Source organism: Lycorma delicatula, chromosome 11 (genome assembly GCF_047948215.1).
Source record: "Lycorma delicatula isolate Av1 chromosome 11, ASM4794821v1, whole genome shotgun sequence".
Lineage (NCBI taxonomy): Eukaryota > Metazoa > Arthropoda > Insecta > Hemiptera > Fulgoridae > Lycorma > Lycorma delicatula.
In genome coordinates, this window is record NC_134465.1 from 16,528,818 (window position 1) to 16,551,307 (window position 22,490).

The 22,490-nt window shown below is 31.3% G+C and overlaps 1 protein-coding gene across 1 annotated transcript in view; it reads right to left on the reverse strand.

Annotated features, from left to right (window-relative positions):
* Positions 1 to 18,449: 18,449 nt before the first annotated feature.
* The window catches only part of LOC142332165 (uncharacterized), a 305,166-nt gene continuing 301,125 nt past the window's right edge, over positions 18,450 to 22,490 (reverse strand). Inside the window, exon 5 of the mRNA XM_075378440.1 lies at positions 18,450 to 18,736. Coding sequence (XP_075234555.1) covers positions 18,563 to 18,736 — 174 coding nt within the window. The 3' untranslated portion in view covers positions 18,450 to 18,562. The remainder of the gene's footprint in view (positions 18,737 to 22,490) is intronic.

Here is a 22,490-nt window from a genome sequence, read left to right on the forward strand (position 1 = left end):
ACCAAAAGTGTCCAAAAAGCCCAAAAACCAAAAAATTTGGCTTTTATATTTTTTCTTAACTGCAATAATAAGCCCTCATCGAGAACTTTTCAACGATATATAATAAGTGGTACTTATTTTCATTGGTTCCAGAGTTATAGCCAAATGGAATTTTAATAAATGAAATATTTGGGACACGGGATCGCACATCGGTTCGAATCCGACTTCATCTCTTTTTTTTTTTAATTTAAATATATTGATTAATTAATAATTAGTTATTAATCTCCGATTGTAAAAAAAAAATACAATGAATAATAATTCAATAATAATAATAAATATCAGAAGTTATTAATGAAATAAAATTTTATGTACTTTTCATTAAAAAAAAATGTGTATATGTAATTTAATAGGAGTACAAGGAAGTCATGTAGTGTCCATATCAGATTTTTTTTATTTAAAGAAAATAATTTTTCTTTTCATAAATACACTATCTGTTAACTTGTTCAAAATACAATATTATTGTTCTGAAAATGCAATTTTACAGATAAATTGAAACGGTTAGGTCAAATAATAAAAGTTTCGTATCTGTTATTTCCTTCACAAAAATCAGATCGATGGATCGCTTTTCCTTTAACTAATTTATCAAATATAACTAATTTCTCCTTTAACTAATTTCAGACGTTATCTTTGTAACATATTTTACTTTTTTTCCTTATCTTTGTGCATTTTTTCCCCTTTCGTATTTTATTCGTTTTCTTTACGAATAAATTATCGGTGATTGTTTATCTGTGCGTAATTTATCGGTTAAAAGGGCACGGTATAATAGTACATTATCTAAAAATCTATAATGATAGCCATTAATACACGATTGCGAAGTAAATTATTTATTACGTCGTATACTTCGCAAGAGTGCATTAATGGACATTATACCGGTGTTGCGTACAGTATTTTTTCTACGGCTGAAAAAATATTGGTATTATTGATTTAAATCGCTGGTATAATACATTGTTTATGGAATATTTTTTTTTTTAATTGTTCAAAAAATGTGACATTTATACGGCATTAGGTTATTAGTGGTATGTTCTGCCCTTTCTTTAATATCGATCGGCGTTTTTGAAGACATTTCTTTCTCAGAATTCGACGTAATTAACAACGGGTAAACAGTGTAATATAAAAATTTGGTTACCTATCGGTGCAGTTTCAAATTAACCTCTACTAACTAAATCGCATTAAAACCGAATTTAAAAAACAGCCGTTACTTTAAACGATACCTGCTTCTGATCGGTCAGCGGTCGAAAAGAGTAGGCTTTCGATCGGTTGAACATCTGTACCGTAATGAAAGTGTGTTTCATAATGACCCTCATTGTGATTCAGGTTCCAGTCGCGTAATTCAAACTTTAAAATACAGCCGTAGAAAAAATATCTTATTTAACATGTTCCTTTTTTCTCTAATGGTTTACCGTAATAAAATAAAATATATTTTTTTTAATTTTTGATTTAAGTACGAGTTTTTGCAATAATCACAGTAACGGGGTAACGAACCCGACCGATTATTCCCGGCCGACTATTAAGGTATAATACTTACACCTTCCTGTATGAGGAGCGAAATGGTACTTTTCCTGAGCCGAATTTTTTTTTTTTCTTTTTTTTTTGTTTAACCTCCGGGGCCGCAGTTAAGCATTACTGTACAGAGGATGAGATGAATGATTTGTAGCGTGTGTGAAAAATGCCATGCCTGACCGGGATTCGAACCCGGGACCTCCGGGTGAAAGGCCGAGACGCTACCACTCGCGCCACGGAGGCCGGCTGAGCCGAATTTACTGCTGGATATCAGCACACCGATACTCTAAAAGTGATACCTTCACTCCATTCATTACAGGGACTATTCCAAACGTCTTCCGTTACAGAGAAAGCGACAGCGTTTATTACCGTTAGTAGTTCAGATGATTTACGTGCAGCACAGATATAACAACAACAGAAACATCTTTTTTTTACGTGCTTTGTTTACACTACTTCAGCTCAGTCGGAAAAATTGTAGACGTGTTGATCAATTAAGGGTAGCTTTGTGGAATTATTACAAATTGTACGGGTTCTGCTTAATAAGTCATAATATTTGCCGTTACGGGAGTAATCTTTTTAATACGTAATCTGCAGTACGCATATATTAACATATTACGATTGAGACAACGAGCGCAAGTAAGCGTACAGTGCACACAAAGGTTTCTAAATCGATGACAGTATATCGTCGTATTCTCAAACGTACAGGAAGAAGCGTGTAATAACGGATGAGCAGAATTCCACCTTTATGATGTTTCCTCTATTATATTTATTTATTATAGAAAGGGAAGACTCGTCAATATTTAAGCGGTTTATCTTAAAGCCGCTTACCGCTTTGTAGTATTTTTAATAAAATTTCTGTTTCAAGGAAACTCAATGTCTTGCCGTTTGAGATAATGTACTGTATTGTATGCGTAATGTTTTCCCCTCAGTTTATTTTCTGTTTACTTATCTGCTTATAAACATTAATTTTGGAAATTATTTATTCGTATATAATAATTTAGAGTATATATTATTTAAAGTGTGTACATATAATTTATATATGTATGTAATTGTAATTACGTTTGTAATTATATTTACGTAATTAAACCATCTCCCGCCTGCGGAGGAGGCTTTACAACCTCGCGATAGAAGCGTGGCAGCAAGAATGGCACGCCACGATTAAGGGATGATACTTGTATAAGTTTATACAAGATTTGGGGGGATAGTATGCCTCTCCTTCGTTTTTAAGGGCAACGGGAGCCCGAGTGCTCACCAGCCATGTAAATTTAAAACGATATGTGTTTCGGTTCCGCCTGGCAGCTGATGAGCTGTGCGTCTGCGGGGAGATCCAGTCGAACGAACACATGATGTTCGACTGCCCAGCTCTTGGTGGGGGGGCACCACCCCCACACCGCCATAAGACCACCCTGGAACTTAGAAGTCGAGGGGAAAATTGGCTACTCACAAACGGCGATTCAATGTGGCGAGAGCCGCATTGTCGGACCATGTGGGAGTTCCTTGATGCGGTTGTTTTGTTCAACCGACATCAGTAGTTAAGACTCCTACTGCGCTGCTGTAGGAAGCTAATCGAGAGATATGGCTGGCTACCAGCCAGATTAAGTCTCAAAGCGCTTTTGCGGTGGACAAGTACTCGCTGGCACTCAGCGGCCTTGGCGTGGCAGCGAATTGCTGTCTTTGACGAGATAAATTTAATTATTGATAGTCATATATGTTTTAGTAGTTGACGAAGTGCGCCTACGCATTTTAGTGATATATAACAAGTGGGTGGTGGAACACGCAAGCGAGTGGTGTATGGTACCACGCTTATTCCGCTCGCGTTTTTAGGTTAGCTCTAGGAGCTATTTAGGACACCAGTCGCTAAACTGTTTCGAGGCTCAGTAGCCGTTTGTGGCAGAGACATTCGGTCTTATGCTTTAGGGCGACCGATAGTGCTGGTGGCGGGAGAAATGCCAAGCAAACCAATATGAATGTAATTTAATTTTTTGTACGTATAGTAGACCGTTATTAATAGTAAGAAAACTTATGCGAATTAGATCTACGGTAACTGGTTTCGATAAATATACAGTAAAGTTTTCAATAGATCGGTACGATTATTTATGAATTGTTTTTCCATTTTTCTGTGTTGTGTGGTATCGCGAAATTTCGACTAAAGAAGTAAAAAAAGATCCGTGAAAGGGTCGCATAACTTTCCCTCCTTCAGTCTGTTCTTTGACAGACTTTTATTTAAATATTAGACAGTGGATTTTTAAATATTAAAGTCTTTATTATTTTTTTGTTTAAATAAATTAACATCAAATAAATTATGAAACGCAAAGAGGAAATGATTTTGGAAACGGATTTTAGATGAAAAATTTAGTAAACTTTTCAGAAATCGGTTTCTTCCTACAGATATTTCACTAGCCGGTACCGAATGTAAGATTTATTAACTTGTGTATTTCCCTTATAAGTAAACATTTAATTGAATTTCGCGCATCATTATGAAATTTTCTTAATGATATCAGAAGAAAACTAATAAATATGAAATCGGATCCCAGCTTACCCGCTTATCTGTAGAACTGCAGGTTGGAAAATGTGGGGTTTGAAAATTATATGTCTATTTCTCGCCATAAGTTTGGCGTTTCCGATAATTTCAGTCATATCGCAGCTGTTTATTTTCGATTTAATTAAACGAATCGTATTCTTTACAGTGAAAGACTTAACAAGTTATCTTGTAAAAACATTAATCGATAAAATTATTATTTACGGAAATACTAACGATTAAAAAATGTAAGTGGCCACTATTTTGCAAAAATGTTGAAACTTATTTATTTTATCAAAGATTCTGTCGGGTATATACATGCGTACCAAATTTCATAAAAATATTCCAATCCGTTCTTAAAATAAAAATTTTCTTAAAAAAAAAAGCGGACAGAGATAAAATAAGCGAAATAAGGGTTTTGTTCACACGAACAAAACAAATATGTATATGCAGCGATATATGTGTGACAAATTTCAATTTTTTTGGTCAACGGATATGAAATTTGTTTATGAATGCTGTATCCTCCCCGTTTCTGTAAATCCTATCGACTCAAAAATTTGGAATTATAAAAAACTTGATAAGGCTTATTTTTTTTTTTTTTTGTCTTCAGTCATTTGACTGGTTTGATGCAGCTCTCCAAGATTCCCTATCTAGTGCTAGTCGTTTCATTTCAGTATACCCTCTACATCCTACATCCCCAACAATTTGTTTTACATACTCCAAACGTGGCCTGCCTACACAATTTTTCCCTTCTACCTGTCCTTCCAATATTAAAGCGATTATTCCAGGATGCCTTAGTATGTGGCCTATAAGTCTGTCTCTTCTTTTAACTATATTTTTCCAAATGCTTCTTTCTTCATCTATTTGCCGCAATACCTCTTCATTTGTCACTTTATCCACCCATCTGATTTTTAACATTCTCCTATAGCACCACATTTCAAAAGCTTCTAATCTTTTCTTCTCAGATACTCCGATCGTCCAAGTTTCACTTCCATATAAAGCGACACTCCAAACATACACTTTCAAAAATCTTTTCCTGACATTTAAATTAATTTTTGATGTAAACAAATTATATTTCTTACTGAAGGCTCGTTTAGCTTGTGCTATTCGGCATTTTATATCGCTCCTGCTTCGTCCATCTTTAGTAATTTTACTTCCCAAATAACAAAATTCTTCTACCTCCATAATCTTTTCTCCTCCTATTTTCACATTCAGCGGTCCATCTTTGTTATTTCTACTGCATTTCATTACTTTTGTTTTGTTCTTGTTTATTTTCACGCGATAGTTCTTGCGTAGGACTTCATCTATGCCGTTCATTGTTTCTTCTAAATCCTTTTTACTCTCGGCTAGAATTACTATATCATCAGCAAATCGTAGCATCTTTATCTTTTCACCTTGTACTGTTACTCCGAATCTAAATTGTTCTTTCACATCATTAACTGCTAGTTCCATGTAAAGATTAAAAAGTAACGGAGATAGGGAACATCCTTGTCGGACTCCCTTTCTTATTAGGGCTTCTTTCTTATGTTCTTCAATTGTTATTGTTGCTGTTTGGTTCCTGTACATGTTAGCAATTGTTCTTCTATCTCTGTATTTGAACCCTAATTTTTTTAAAATGCTGAACATTTTATTCCAGTCTACGTTATCGAAAGCCTTTTCTAGGTCTATAAACGCCAAGTATGTCGGTTTGTTTTTCTTTAATCTTTCTTCTACTATTAATCTGAGGCCTAAAATTGCTTCCCTTGTCCTTATACTTTTCCTGAAACCAAATTGGTCTTCTCCTAACACTTCTTCCACTTTCTTCTCAATTCTTCTGTATAAAATTCTAGTTAAGATTTTTGATGCATGACTAGTTAAACTAATTGTTCTGTATTCTTCACATTTATCTGCCCCTGCTTTCTTTGGTATCATAACTATAACACTTTTTTTGAAGTCTGATTGAAATTCCCCATTTTCATAAATATTACACACCAGTTTGTATAATCTATCAATCGCTTCCTCACCTGCACTGCGCAGTAATTCTACAGGTATTCCGTCTATTCCAGGAGCCTTTCTGCCATTTAAATCTTTTAATGCTCTCTTAAATTCAGATCTCAGTATTGTTTCTCCCATTTCATCCTCCTCAACTTCCTCTTCTTCCTCTATAACACCATTTTCTAATTCATTTCCTCCGTATAACTCTTCAATATATTCCAACCATCTATCGACTTTACCTTTCGTATTATATATTGGTGTACCATCTTTGTTTAACACATTATTAGATTTTAATTTATGTACCCCAAAATTTTCCTTAACTTTCCTGTATGCTCCGTCTATTTTACCAATGTTCATTTCTCTTTCCACTTCTGAACACTTTTCTTTAATCCACTCTTCTTTCACCAGTTTGCACTTCCTGTTTATAGCATTTCTTAATTTCCGATAGTTCCTTTTACTTTCTTCATCACTAGCATTCTTATATTTTCTACGTTCATCCATCAGCTGCAATATATCGTTTGAAACCCAAGGTTTTCTACCGGTTCTCTTTATTCCGCCTAAGTTTGCTTCTGCTGATTTAAGAATTTCCTTTTTAACATTCTCCCATTCTTCTTCTACATTTTCTACCTTATCTTTTTTACTCAGACCTCTTGCGATGTCCTCCTCAAAAATCTTCTTTACCTCCTCTTCCTCAAGCTTCTCTAAATTAGGCTTATTAAGGCTTATAAGGCTTAATAAGGCTTATTAAGTTTTTATAAAACTTTTCATCGTATTAAAACTATATTTTCTGACCGTTACATAAAATGTTAAAAGATACATATGGCAAAAATTGCCCCTTCCCTTTTTTAATTTTGACCAAAACGTAACGCCATCAATGTCCCATATACAGAATTTATTTGAACCATTTTTGAAGAACTTTTGTTGAGCCAGTCCGAAAATAATAATTAAAAAACAGATCGACACACGTATGTACGTAAATACATCTTCCAGAAGTTTCTATGACTTTTTAACGTTTTTGGACTCGGTGAAACGTCGACATTCGCAAAAAAACTGTAAATATAAATTTTGGACCGATTTATTCACTTTTCTTTTATAGTTATTTTGCTATAGCCTAGGAAACTAAAAATATTATTTTTTTATAAATACAGTATTCTGCTGCCAAAATTCAGTGTGCATTTGGTTTAATATTCATTAGTTTAAAAGGATGTAATCTTTGATTTAATTATTTTTATTTTCTTACCTATCAAAGGCAAATTAATTTTTTTAACATCAATTTAGAAAATTGGATATTTTTTACCTAAAAAGTAGAGGTTTTCTGTTACTCGCTTAGGATACGATTCGTAAAAAAGAAGAAAACTATTTTTTAAATTTGGTTCTGTGTATTGATGTAGCGACCGTGAAAGTTTATTTACTTCTTCCATTATGTTGTACTCAGGAGTAATTTACTTTCATGGGATTTCAAATTCGGTCATGTTTTTTTTATTAATTTTACATTCAATATCCGATTTACATTAAAACTCTTTGAATTTCCTTTGTTTATTATAACAGAGACGTTTTATAATTTTAAAGATGAAATTGCTACACCGATAAGTTATATTGTATTAAATGTTTACGTAAAAGTACTGTGTTCTTTTATAATACAACGGAAATTCCTATCTATTTTATTGTAAATTCTTGTTATTGTTTGTTAAAAATACAAAACCGTGCACTTTACCGTAAAACTTATATTGAAACATATGTTTCAGTGCAGACAATTTTCCTATTTTTATTGTGACTCGAAAGAGCAATTTTTTTAAATATTTAAATGTCCGTTCTATTGTCAACGAACATCGATTTTAAATTTATTAAATAGCATTTAAAATTTTGTTGTTAAATATAAATTAAATTTTTCAATTAATCTTATAACGAAGTTATGGAAATTAGAAATTGAACCGGTGAGTAATAGCTGATGAAAACCAAGAAAAAATGCAATATTTTATGGATTAATCTATATATATATATATATATATATATATATATATATATATACACACGATTAAATATCTATAATCTATTTACTGGAACAGTGAATAAATGCGGTGAATGATCGCAAATGTCTTGAAGGAGTAAATCTCAACAGGAATCGACTCCTACCTTCTAATTATCTTCTTAGAAGTCGTGAATTTTAAAAAAGGCAGTAGCATATAAACATCGATTGTCGTCGCTGTTGTCTTGAGTGATACTTTGATGCAAACCTTGAGATTTCATCCGCAACTGTAGATATGTTAAGGTCTTGATGTATAATGTTATTTGTAATATACCGAGGTGAATCTGTGACGGTACGTAAATTTTTATCGAAAACCTTGTAATATAAATTTGTATTGGATTTTGTTGATGTTCTCCAAAACTGAAATTCCGTAGATCCAGATCGGTTTAAGAATGGCATTGTAACACAAAGTTATAACTTATAACCTTGTTGTTCAGAGGTAATTTTGAGTTTTTATTTAGAACCCGACTCGTTTGACGAAAATTAGTATAGGTTTTTTTTTGTCCGGATGTGAGCCTTTCATCGATGTAAATATTTGTTTAAATGTTAAACGATTGAGAAGCTTCAATGTTGTTTAACTGTTCTTGAAGGTGCCGTGTTTGGTCATTCATAAATTACGCTATAACGCGATATCTTTAGAAAATACACCCGTCGTAGTGTTCGGGGAAACAGGCACATTGGAGGTGTATAGAATAGACACTTCGGATCGGGATAGAACTCTTCTTGAGAACGCCTAGATTTACGGGAAATAACAACCAAATACGTAATATTTGAAAAATAAGCGAAAATTTTAAAATAATTAAGGTAGATGCTGTCTGCTGTTAAAAAACGGTCGGTTTCCCTCACTTACCTAAGGCTTGGCAAACGTCAAGAAAAGCGCTAGAGTAACATTTCTTTTCTTGTAAGGCTATTCGAATAATAGCAACAACACTATGAATCTGCTTGATGGTACTATGCCGTTGTATAATATCGGTAAATTAAGGTGATTCGACTTGTTTCGTAAAATCTTTTAAATAATTCTTGAAATTAAAAGAAAATGATTATTTGGCATTGAATACTGTTTACGCATATAGGCTGTAAATTTGTAACGCAGTAGTAGCAACAAAGCTTTTATAATAGGGACTTAACAATCAGAAACTTGACGTCATTAATATGCTGTACGCGCTGAATAATAATGTACATTATTAATGTAATATAATACGGCACGTGATTGGGCTTTTGTCTTCGACAATATATGATGAACGCTTTCATAATAGTACCAAAAATTATTAAATCGGTATTTAAATGGTAATAATATAGGAAAACTGTAAAAATTACGTTTCCGTAATTTTGTATGTACGTTAAGTCAAGTTAATACGATCGATTTTTATTTACCTTCGGTCTACAGAAGAAAATAATTAAAAATAACGGCATTTAAAATTTCAAATCGGGAAGATACTTAGAGGTAAACCTTGAAATAGATGATGAATAAGTTTTATTACTTTATTATTAAAAGGGATATGGAAGCAGAAATACAGAAGAATAAATCTAAAGTTGTATTGGAACACTGAATAAATGAAAGAGTATTTTGTCATTCGGAGTCTATGAAGTATTTTAAATAACTACCGTTCACAAAATGATATTAATTAAAAACAAAGTAAACACTAAAAAAAAAAACAATTTCTTGCTGTATGATAGTAGAAGGAAAGACGGCGCTGAGACAGCCCGAGATGGAATCGTCTATATACTAGAAAACTACATCTGTTATGATAACACCGCGACGATTTCCACCGTAATTTCAGAAATCTTTTCTTGTGTAACTGACGCTTCTTGATCGGGATATAAAGATTAAGAAACTATGGATCGTTATGGAGTAGTCTGCAAGCGTAACCTCCGCAAATCATGATAATGAAGATGCAGGAGCAAATAAATGTGAAGAATACAGAATAATTAGCTTAACCAGTCGTGCATAAAAAATCTTAACTAGAATTCTGTACAGAAAAATTGAGAGGAGAGTGGAAGAAATGTTAGGAGAAGACCGATTTGGTTTCAGGAAAAGTATAGGGACAAGGGAAGCAATTTTAGCGCTCAGATTAATAGTAGAAGAAAGATTAAAGGAAAACAAACCGACATACTTGGCATTTATAGACCTAGAAAAGGCATTCGATAACGTAAACTAGAATAAAATGTTCAGTATTTAAAAAACACATTAGGATTCAAATACAGAGTTAGAAGGACGATTGCTAACATTTACAAAACTAAACGGCAACAGTAATAATTGAAGAACATAAGAAAGAAGCCGTAATAAAAAACGGAGTCCGACAAGGATGTTCCCTATTCCCGTTAATTTTTAATAGAACTAGCAGTTAATGATGTTAAAGAACTATTTACATCCGAAGAAAAGATAAAGATGCTACGATTTGCCGATGATATAGTAATTAATTCTAGCTGAGAGTAAAAAAGATTTAGAAGAAACAATGAACGACACGGATAAGGTCCTACGCAAGAACTACCTTCATGAAAACATTTTTTAAAGTGTATGTTTGCAGCGTAGCTTTATATGGAAGTGAAACTTGGACGATCGGAATACCGAGAAGAAAAGATTATGAGCTTTTGAATTGCGGTGTTACAGGAGAAAGTTAAAAATCAGACGGGTGGATAAAGTGACAAATGAAGAGGTGTTGCGGCAAATCGATGAAGAAAGAAGCATTTGGAAAACTATAGTTAAAAGAAGAGACAGACTTATAGGACACATATTTAAGGCACCATGGAATAGTCGCTTTAATATTGGAAGGATGTAGAAGGTATACTGAAATGAAACGAGTAGCCCTGAATAAGGAATACTTATCAAACCAGAGCGCTGCATCAAACCAGTCAAATAACAAAAAACACAAACAAAACAAATTCCTTACTTGCATACTGACGTTATTTTAATGTTCCACTTCATTTACCTGGCAAACGGTAGCCTATCGAGGACGAAGCCCTCGGTAATCAGAGTCACGTAGTTTTCTCGGCCCTTTGTTATTAATACAAATAATTCTGGCTGCAGGACCAGAATTATATTTCCTGCCTTTATTTTCTTGTCCGTAAAATAATTATTTTTACACCGATATTAATTATTTATATTTTTTAACCCGGCTGGTGAAACAATATATTTTACGCTCGTTTTACACGATTTCCATAATTAAGGAACTAATAAAGAATGCAAATATTAATTTAATTATTTCCTTATTCGGCATCTATTTTTACTGTTTTTGTCGATAGAACGGTATCGTTATATGTAATAAATTATAAATAATTTAATAAAGGATAGTTTAGGTAAAAGGATTATGAAATGACGTATTTCAAAGTAATAAAAACACAGTGTTAAAGAATGTTAATTTATTTTATTTTTCTTATCTATTTACAATTATAAAATTTATATTATTGCATGTTCATTTATTACAAAATATTTACTTTACAAAAAAAAATTAGTAATAATAGTAGAAGTAAATAAATCAAATTAAAATGTAATTCAACATAAATATATATATTTTAATATTACTACGTATTCATATTTTTTCGTGATCAAATCATTTGTTTTACATAATTAAAAGAGGAAAAGAAATTATACTTTAAAAAATAGTATTTTATGTTATATAATTTTCTTTACAGAAGTTATTTCTTTTAATTACAAAGCATAAAAAAATGGTATTTTGTGTATTGTGTTTAAATGTAAACACGCGCGCGCGTGTTTTCTAAGATATAAGCATGCGATTAAACGGTTACACGCCACTTAAATTTTATAAGCTTATTATAGACTAAAAAAAAAAAAATTAAAACATATTTATCCGAGTATTTATTTCAAGCAATTAAATACTAATAAATTTACAATTCTAATAACCGCAATTGAGCAAATTTATAACATAAGCTATTAACGAAACTAATTTATTTACAAAAACATGGAATAAAAGGTTTCTTAATAATAAAATAACTAATCCTATATTTGCTAATATTAATAAGATCATTTATTATGTATGTATATAATCGTGTGTGTGTGTGTGTGTGTGTGTGTATATATATATATATAGAGTAGAAAACGGATTACCGCGAATATCGGTTAATACAAAATAATATTCATTAGCTTCTGGATTAATATTGGTATTTAACGATTATTTTATTTATTTATATTTTTGTTGTTTTTGAAAACATTTGAAAAACGTTTTTGAAGGCCTTTTAAAAACATTGCTTAAATATATGCAGAAATATAGCTCTGATCGTATCATCTTTTGGATAATTCATCGTATGGTAATCCATTCATTCCAAACCAAAAAAAAAAAATATTTAACTTTAGTTTGTAAATTTGGCCGTTTTAAAATAAAAATTATGCATTTATCATTAGTTGGGATGCTTTAAAAACTTAACGATATTATTAAACTTTTGACGTTCACTTTTTAATATTATTTCACTAGTAACGGATTCCGATCGAATTTATAAAATTAACTACCCGAAGTAAGTTAAATTAAACGTATATTCCGAATTATTTCATAACATCGTTTATATTCTAAACAAGTACGATGTGAATGTTCGACAGGAAATTAACGAATGGAAATATACGCACGGAAACGATGTAATGATTTTTTAATTAAAAAAAATTTGAAGAAGCCATCGAAAAGTAATTTAACCGAATCGATATTGTAGACGACCATTGTGAAAGATAATCGATGTTAGATTTGTTTTCGCTACTAAAATATGTTCATCGATATTTAGATTCTAATTCGGAAAATTTTTAATCGCTTTGATAAGTATAAAAAATATTCGTTTAAAGTTAAAGTAGCGTATTTTCTTCATTAATTCGAAAAACAAATCCCTATCGAGTTAAATGTTTTCACGTATTTTACACGTGTATATATATATATATATATATATATATATATATATATATATTACTGCGCTAACACAATCGCACACTCTGCAGTAAAATCTCACAATTACAAAGAACAGCAAGGATAGCTCTTATACTGAACACAGTGTAATATATATATATATTACACTATGTTCAGTGTTCAGTAAATCGGGGGGAACAGCTCTTGCTGTTCTTTGTAATTGTGAGATTTTACTGTAGAGTGTGCGATTGTGTTAGCGCAGTAATGCGTATCAATTTGTTAGTCGTAACCGCTATTTATGCTATAATACTTTATCTTCTATCGTGTTTTTGTCAACAGCGATATAATTTTAAATGTAGCTGCCGTAGCCCTTTAATTAATTAATTAAAAATTTATTCGTAAATTACTCTATTCAGTAGCGCCGAATGAAAACATCAAAATTAAATCGGATCATAAATCAAGCACAAAACATCCAAACGTATAATTTGTACTCGTAGCTTTCGAGACGGTGTATTACAACGTTACGAGGTTCGTTTACAGTAGGATAGCTCTTTGGTGAAAATTGTATTTGTTGTTTATTTGTAAATAATTTAGGGTGTCTGTAATTTATTACTAATTTTTAACTTAATTCCATGTCTGACCGGGATTCTAACTCGGGATCACCAGATGAAAGGCCGAGACGCTGCTACTCGAGCCACGAAGGCCGGCATTATTTATTACTCGGCTTATAAAATATATACCATTAATTTTATAAGTCTCTACAGATGTACCTTATATTCTAAATACAATTTTGAGTGCCTATTCAAAATCTAATTAAATTTTTTTTCAATTTTTTTCTAAAAGTTTAACTTAACTACATATGTTTTTTTTTTTAATTATTCAGGAGTATTAAAAACGAACAAAAATATTAAATTATAACTAACAGATGAAAAATTTGAATTTTTAACGGGTCCCATTCCTCACTCTGTCACTCTCCTTTCTAATGAAAGAAAAACGACTTATGTATAATTTATTGTGGCGTATGCATTAAAAAAAAAATAATAATAAATAAATAAAATGTATTTTGTTAATTAGGAATTAACAATAGGAATATGTATATTTAATATCCCGACAACGAGTGGATTTTGTAAATAAATATCGAACTTAAAGATTATTAATTATGAATGACGATTCCGATAGCTTCATAAAACACATGGATTTATTAAATGCTTCTTTCTAACATATTTCGTACGTATATTTTTTTAAACATTTTTACGGGTGTATTTTTAATAATTTTCCTCAATAAAGAAAATATTTCAGATAATTTTGTTGTTCTTTGTTTTATTTAAGCAAAACAGGTAAAATTAATATTAATTTTTTTTGGTTTGATAGTTTCAGACATTTTTAAAAACATCGTTTATTATTATTTTTTTTAACGGATTTTTATTTTTTAATAAAAAAACCTACTTTTTATTCAATCTAACTATAAAAATAATTAGATAGTTATTGAAAGTCTTTCGATAACAATAAAATAAACATCGCCTCAAATAAAGAATGGTAAGCGGTGTAAAAACTATTATAAAAGTAATCGATTTTTTCATTACTTTTACATAAAATATGTGTGAAAATACATACTACTTACATACATACTTACTATATTTTTGTAAATTATAGCTTAATAAAATAGCTTCAAAATAACGCTGTAAAATCAGAATGAACTTATTTTATTCCACAATCAGTTAATTTGTAGTCTATTTTATTATAAAAAAAAAAAAAAAAAAACGAAAATAAATGTAAAATTTTTCTTGTATTTTGAAAACTGAACGACTTCTAGCTCCTGAAGCGTACAAACAAATTCTAAAAAAATGTTTTTTTTTTATTACATATAAATTAATCGCTGTGATGTGGAAAAAGCACTTGAATGATTTCGTGACTATGTGAAGAAATTCTCATTAGACAAACCGGCTATCCATATTTTTCTTTTTTTATAAGAATTACTTTACTTTTTTACAATTACTTTGCACTGGTATAAAAGAATATCAGTTCATTCCCGATTTAATAATTTTTTTTCGTTCGGCCTTTTCATTATTTTTTTTTTCACGAATTATCCTTCTACGGACCCCGCGAATATCATTCGACTTCTCCATTTCCTTCATCACGTTACTGTGATTTCCTCTACTCTCTATAGATAGCTGATGTTTCTAGTCTTTCTCTTCTGCCGCAAGAACTTTTGTGTTGTGAACTATTTTTCTATTTTTTTTTTTTTTTATCAAGGCAGACTTCTTTTTGTGATCTGTTATATATCTTAAGTGTTTCGTTTATTTTTAACATATTTAACTGAACTTTCGAGACGCCAAAATTTATCGAACAATTTTTTATTTAATCGGTCTGGGTTCGTTGAAATCAAGTGACCCTGGAAACTTTCTCTTAAAACCCTTAAAATTTTCTTTGAAGCGGTTGTTTCTAAATCTTGATTTTTATATAGTTTGATTTTAATCTATACCGTTCTGTTTTAGAAGAAAATGATGTATTTAGTTCATGAATTTCTCTTTCTTCTTTCTGTTTTTAGAATATTCTCTGTTTAATCGTATAAAAGAGATAACCCCCTTTTCAAACCCGTATGATTACTGGTTTTATCACTGTTATAAAGGAATATTTTTATTGTAGAAGCTCTTCCTCATCATATATAGTTTTTCAAGACCAATCGTTTGGACCAATATTACTAATTTTTTACAAGTTTGGAAAATAATCGATAACTGTACAAATAATCTTCAAATTCGGTTGGGATTTTAAGAAGAAATAAGTTATTAAGCAGTTTATAGCTTAAGAATCCTTTTTGCGTCATCTTTTTTGAAAAAAATTATATAAAATGAGACATTATTGAACAGTCATTTTACCGGAAGCACTTTACGCTTGTAAAACATTAATTAGAATTAAAACTGAAGGTAAAAGCGACCAAACAATTACAATAGAACGTAGGTTTATCAGGACCTACATAAATAAAAATTATAAAAAAAAGTGGAGTGTGCCGAATCGCTACTAATGGAACGGTTTATAAGAACATTACTCTATCGATTATCAATTTGATGAAAAATCGTAGAATTTCCCGCTTCTTATACGTTATGAGAATTCCGGAAAATCAGTTATTAAAACAACTTTTAACCAGAGCGCTTAGTATGAAATCTGGCGGAAGACAAAGGACGGAAATTAAAAAAGACCTAGAGGAGATCGGAATTAAAATCAAAGATGCAACAGATAAACAGAAAAGTAGAGAAATTTTAAACACCGTACACTTTAGCGTAAAAAAAGAGTCCAGAAATGAGAAGATTATTATTTACGTGCAAAGAAGAACAAGATCGGAGGATCTAAAAAAATATTGGCAGAAACAACGAGCCAACAAAGTCCAGCGAAAACGGATCAAATATTGACTCCGGTCAAATAAGCAAAAAAATTAAAATAAAATAGAATTTTATAAGTTAACAGAAAAATATTTTGGGATTTATTCATTTTTTCGGTTTATTATGAAGCGAATTAATATTTAGTTTTAAGCGAATCTTAAAACACATCATCAAAGTTGTATTTCGATTAGCGCAGAATTGTTTTAACGGTCAATATTTAATTACACTCAGCTTGTCTTATTCCTTTTAATTACCTCCAAAGTTGTAAAATTGATGTATAAATGAAATTTAGTTAACGATTGAAAAATAAAAAACATACCTTCATAATAATTTATATTTTATACGAATTGCGATCGTGTTTTTTTTTTTTTAATCTGAGATTAATTATTGTAAATGTAGTCCTTCTTTTAAACGTATTCGAGATGAAAAAGTATTTATAGAACTAGAAGCGACTGAATCTTGGTACTAAAGCTGACATCGCTCTTGTTAACGTTTATGCACAGTTTTATACCTTCCATTTTTCATGAATTATCTAAAATGATGGACGTCCGTGGACTGTTTCTTGATACAGACTGTGGAAAATTTATTATACGGCCAAGTATAGTGAGAATTGTAGATGAAACTTGATACGTCGATAACGCTTGAATACTGAAGATCCGTAGATAATTTGACGTGTTATTTTAATATATCCTTATGTCAAGGATTTGCGGTAAATAATTCATTTGATTATGCCTATGAAGAAAGCCTGAGATTACATACAATATTCACTAGCAGGAAAACGTTTTATATTTTTTTTTGGTTTCATAATTCAAAACTTGAAATTTCAGAGGTAAGTTCCATTGATGTTTTTTGCGGAATACTTTAAGTGTACGCTTACACGGAGTAGGCCTAGCTAGTTATAATATTCCATATTAATATGGAGGGAGTCTACTGAATGCAGGGATGTAATGGACTATCTGTTTGGTTTATATTGTTGTGTCGGAAATACCTGCGCGATCAATTTTTATTTTTTTGTACCTTGTAGTGTACATAGTACACAATAGTGTCCTTCCACAGTTTCAAAAACGAGCAAGATTTGTTTGGACTAGAAGGAATCCGGTTAAAATTACTAAGCTTTAACAGTTAGAAACTTAAGCGTACTGCAGTTGTGATTAATATAGTTTAAATTTACTAAATACTGATAACGTTAAAATACAGTCTTCTTTATATGAGGCGATGCTGTATTTTCTAAGTCAAAAAAAAATTAAGGAGCATTTAAAGAACAGCAAAATACAGTTGGTATTTTTGCCAGCTTTAGCCTTAATGTTAAACCGATTGAATGACAGTGATAATCTACTCGTTCTGTTGTTAGCAAAGCAATAATAGCCTAATTTTGAAATATTTCCTGATTATATAAGGTTGTATATTGAAAAATATAAACGAAATTTTTTCTTAAGTAAACTACAACTGTCAATAAATATCTCTACCTATAACCAGCCAGTCGCTTAACGACGCAAGAAAGAAACAGTGTTCAAAAGGACAGATGTCCACTCCTTATGTAGTTAGTAAATGGAAATTGTCGGGATAAAATCGGAATTAACTATTAATTTACTTTGGAGTTCTTTTCCCTCCGGGTCGTAGAGCATCTATATATCTTGTCTTGTGCACGGTATCTTGTCGGTTACCGCGTGAGAATCCATTAGCTTTAATTGCCGGAGCAAGCGTACACCTACGCAAAATTGCAATACGTGAATGAAAACCAAGGAACACATGTACGATGGAATTTTCATTAATTAATTACATTAAATAATAGTAAGTAAAGTAATATAAAAAAGGATAGAATTGGATGGCGTACCGTTAGTCGATATTATCGACATAACAATAATCCAAATGGTTTTTTGTTTTTTATCGCGTGTAAAATATTTTATAATCTTATACTAATTTATAATTTTGTTTTTACAAAAACATAGTTTAGTCGGTTTTTACTTTACGAGAATATTTTTTTTAAAAAAGAGAATTTAAAAATATTTCCTTTATAAATTTAAACACTTAATAATCAGACGCTTAAAGATGACCTTGAAAAGAACGATCGAGTAGAAAATTAATACTACCAGACTTATTTTCAACTTAATATAGTCTAAAACATTTTTATATTTTAAGACAGAACCTGTTTAAAAACACTAGATATTTATGTATTTTTTTTATATATTCTTTTTAAATAAATTATTATTATATAACATAATTATTAAAAATATAAGAAGATTAATAACTAAAAGTAATAACAACTGTTAATGTTATTCTTTTTTTAACAAGCATAGCATTTTATTAAGCCTACTTCATCACAATTCATACATTTTAATGCGACCAATTCCGTTGTAAAATGATTTCGGTGAACTGACTTTTTGCTACCGTTGCATACTGGACACGGTAAAAGTCTGTAACCACCACAAACTTTACATGTCGTACAGGCGTCTGGGCTCTGAAACAGAATAAAACAAAATTTTATATAGTTACTTATCTACCTGTATTTAAAAGAGTTTTAAAAGAATTAATTTATAATACGATTATTTCTACATCTGATATGACCATTAATAATAAAAATTTAGCTTTTTCTATTAATTATCGAAATATTTCACGCTTAATTACGAGGGCGAGTCTATAAAATTATCTACACTTTCGCCAAAACACACCTTCAAGGTTGTCATACTGGCGTATGCGTGCATACGCGTATGCGTGCTTAGAATCGATACGACTGCGATCACGTGTGCTTAATTTGATCCCGATCACGACATTAGCCTTTAGGCCATTACAGTATAAACATTTCCGCCCCGCTAGCAGTTTGCACCGAAGAGGAACAACGAGATCCTCTTCCGAAACGCGATCCGTTTTCTCTCAAGGGTGTTACTGTTTTTGCGGGGATTGAGAAGTTTAAAAGCGGTCGGCGAGTGTGACGCACGAAGAGGGAACAGGACGCCCGTCAACCTTCACCGCAGACGACAAAATTCAGCGAGCTCGAGGTTCTGACGAATAGGCGAATTACCGTCGATGAGGTAGCGTGTTTTTTGAACATCAGTCGTGTTTCTGCTCGTCAAATCGTCCGCAACGAGCTCGGCTTCCGTAATGTCTATTATCGAAGAAAGCGTTCTTATTGCACGACAACGCCCGCTCCGCACGGTTCCCCGCACCGCTCAAACCAACGACGAGTTGAATTTTGAAGTACTGAAACCCCCTTCTTACATCCGAGATTCTTGCTACCTCCGGCTTTCATCTGTTTGAACCGCACAATGATGTTCTGCGAGGGCAGAAAGCGGTGCAAAAGTGGCTTCACGACCGAAAAAACCTTCTTCTGGAAGGAATACGCAAGCTTGTGGACCGCTGGACCAAGTGTATAGACGAGGAAGGTGATTGTGTAGAAAAATTATGTACATGTTGAACCCTTACCTTTGTGTAAATAAGCTGTAGAACAAAAAGCGCACATAACTTTTCACTTGATCTCTTATAATAATCCCGTTAAAACAAAAATAGAGAAAATTTGTTTACAAATAATTTAAACCTATAAGCTCATTTTTCTGAATTATTTATTAATAAGTGAAAACCTTCACTTGTGTTCTGTTAGTTTTTTATTATATAAAATTAAATTTTTACAAAATATTTTTGGTATAAAAAAATCGCTTTCATTTGTATTTTGATTTTCAAATCGGTAGACGTAATATTTTCTACTTCGTTCTTTTACTATATATATTGATATCATACGATGAAATATTTTCCATACTTCTTAAATAATCTATTATTGTTCGGTCTTCGACTGTAATACTCGTAGTAAAATCATAAAGTAGGATAAAACAAATTTTCAATCGTAATAAAAACGTCGTGAAAAGTAATATCAAATAACAAGCCTTCTAAATTAGTAAATAACTATAATTTTAATAAGTATAGTTATTGAAAAAAATAAATAGTTCCATAAGTTTTTTCTTTCTGATTTATTCGCCGAAGAAAGTTCTAATACAGATAACTATTTATTTAAAAAAAAGTACTTGAGTATTTTTAAAAGTTATTTATCATAGAAGGATTTTATAAACAGATTTATTGGGCTATCTGTTAACCAAACCGTTTCTCGTCTGTATTCAAAAAAAAAAGTTTATAACAATAAAATCCAAAATAAAAAACAAAAAATATAAACCCTAGACCAAAAATTGAAAATTTTGAATCTTTCGGAGATGATATCTCTTAATCCCAAAGTAGTTGTAAGTTCTTAGCTTTATTGAACTGTTGTACGCATCTAATTTTTATTTTGTGGAGAAAAATGAGTAAAAACGTTTTGAATGTGAATTCTGTATAACACACCCTTTTATATGTTGAAGATCGTTTGGATTGAGTTGCGGTCAATTTACTCGTATTTTTCGTAAAGTAAAATGTTAACTTACGTTTATATCTATGAACGTGCAAAAAAGAATAATTAATTATCGTTCAAAAAAGTAGCCTATTTTATGAGCCAAATTAGTTACCAATAACGCCATCTAATTGTGAATTCTTTTTTATAGCCGGTTATATCATAATACTTTAATAATACTTCGTGTTTTTCCTATTTTAAATAGTTAATATGGACTTTAATCGTATATTTTCTTTTTAATTTATAGTTCTGTTTTTTGTGATGCCGTTTTGATCAAAAATTTACCGCAGCTTCTCTTGAAATTCATCCGAGGAAATGTTGCGGCTGTTCTTGTATATTGTATCCTTGGAGTAGAATAATCTATCCGGTGATATATATATATATAATGTGTAATGTATTATAAATGATTTATTTATAAAGTTAATTTGAGAAGATTATATGGAATTCACTTTAGTCGGAAAAGTATTTGTAAAGATCGATTACAAACAATGAAACCTCAAATTTCTATAAAATCTGTCTTTAAATCGTGAAATAGAATTGCTTCGCTGTAAACGATATAATAAGCTTATAAAATACGAAGGATATAATGTTTTAATCTATAAGATAATATCGAATATAGCTGTAATTTCAACTAAACTTTGTTGTTAATTGTACTTCGGTAGATTCTTATTAAATTCTGTAAAGTTTGTGATTTTCTTATAGTGGGATTTGATCACAAGTTTTTACCCTTGCGAATCCACTATTATGTCATATTTTGATTTTTTTTTAGTACCAGTTAATAATATTTGATAACTGTTTTTTTAAAGTATTATTTATTAGCAATTATTTACGCATAAATATGTTATTTTTTTGTCGCAGAGTTTAATTTTCAATCGGTTCAAATTTACCGGAACCGTAACTAAATTTAAATATAAAAAAAACGACATGCAAAGAGGGATTTTCATTGAAATCAAAGAACTGTAGGTGTATACATATGTATGTTACATATCTTATATATAGTATATATAAATATATAACAAACATAAATAAGTACATACAAAGATGAGTCCAAAGAACACCGATAATGTTCAGAACATAAAGAGCAAAAAACATAAATAAATAATCTTATCGGTCGCACAAAGAATAACTAATCGAACCAAGAAACAGGAAAACAAATCAAAGAACCGACAAAATGAAGTGGCGAAACGAAACGAATAATTTTGAAGACGCGCAACACTCTACGGTAACTGATTCACCTGAAATCTCGGATTAGTTACAGATCTAATATATATAATGAAGCCGCATTGTCGGACCGTGTGGGAGTTCCTTGATGCGGTTGCTTTGTTGAACCGACATCAGTACTTTACTTAAGGGAAAGACTCCTACCGCACTGCTGTCGGAAGCTAACCTACAGATATAGGGCTGACCACTAGCCGATTAAAGTTCCAAGCGCTTTAATATGGTAGAAAGGTACTTGCTGGCATTCAGTAAATTTAATTTACTGGCTAGACGAAGTAAATTTTAATGTATGGATGTCATATATATTTTTAGTAGTTGACGGGGTGCGCCTACCCGTTTTAGTAAATATATAACAAGTGAGCGGTCGTGACACGTAAGCCGGTGGTGTATGGCACCGCGTTTATTCCGCTCACGATTTTAGGTTAGCTCTAGGAGCTATTTAGGACACCGGTCGCTAAACTGTTTCGCGGCTCAGTAGCCGTTTGTGGCACAGACATTTGGTCTTACGCTTTAGGGCGACCGAATGGTCGCCCTAAAGGCGACCATTGTTATATATAATGGGAGAAACACATGTTATATATAATGGGAGAAATGACAAGCATTAAAAATTATGTAATGACTTTAG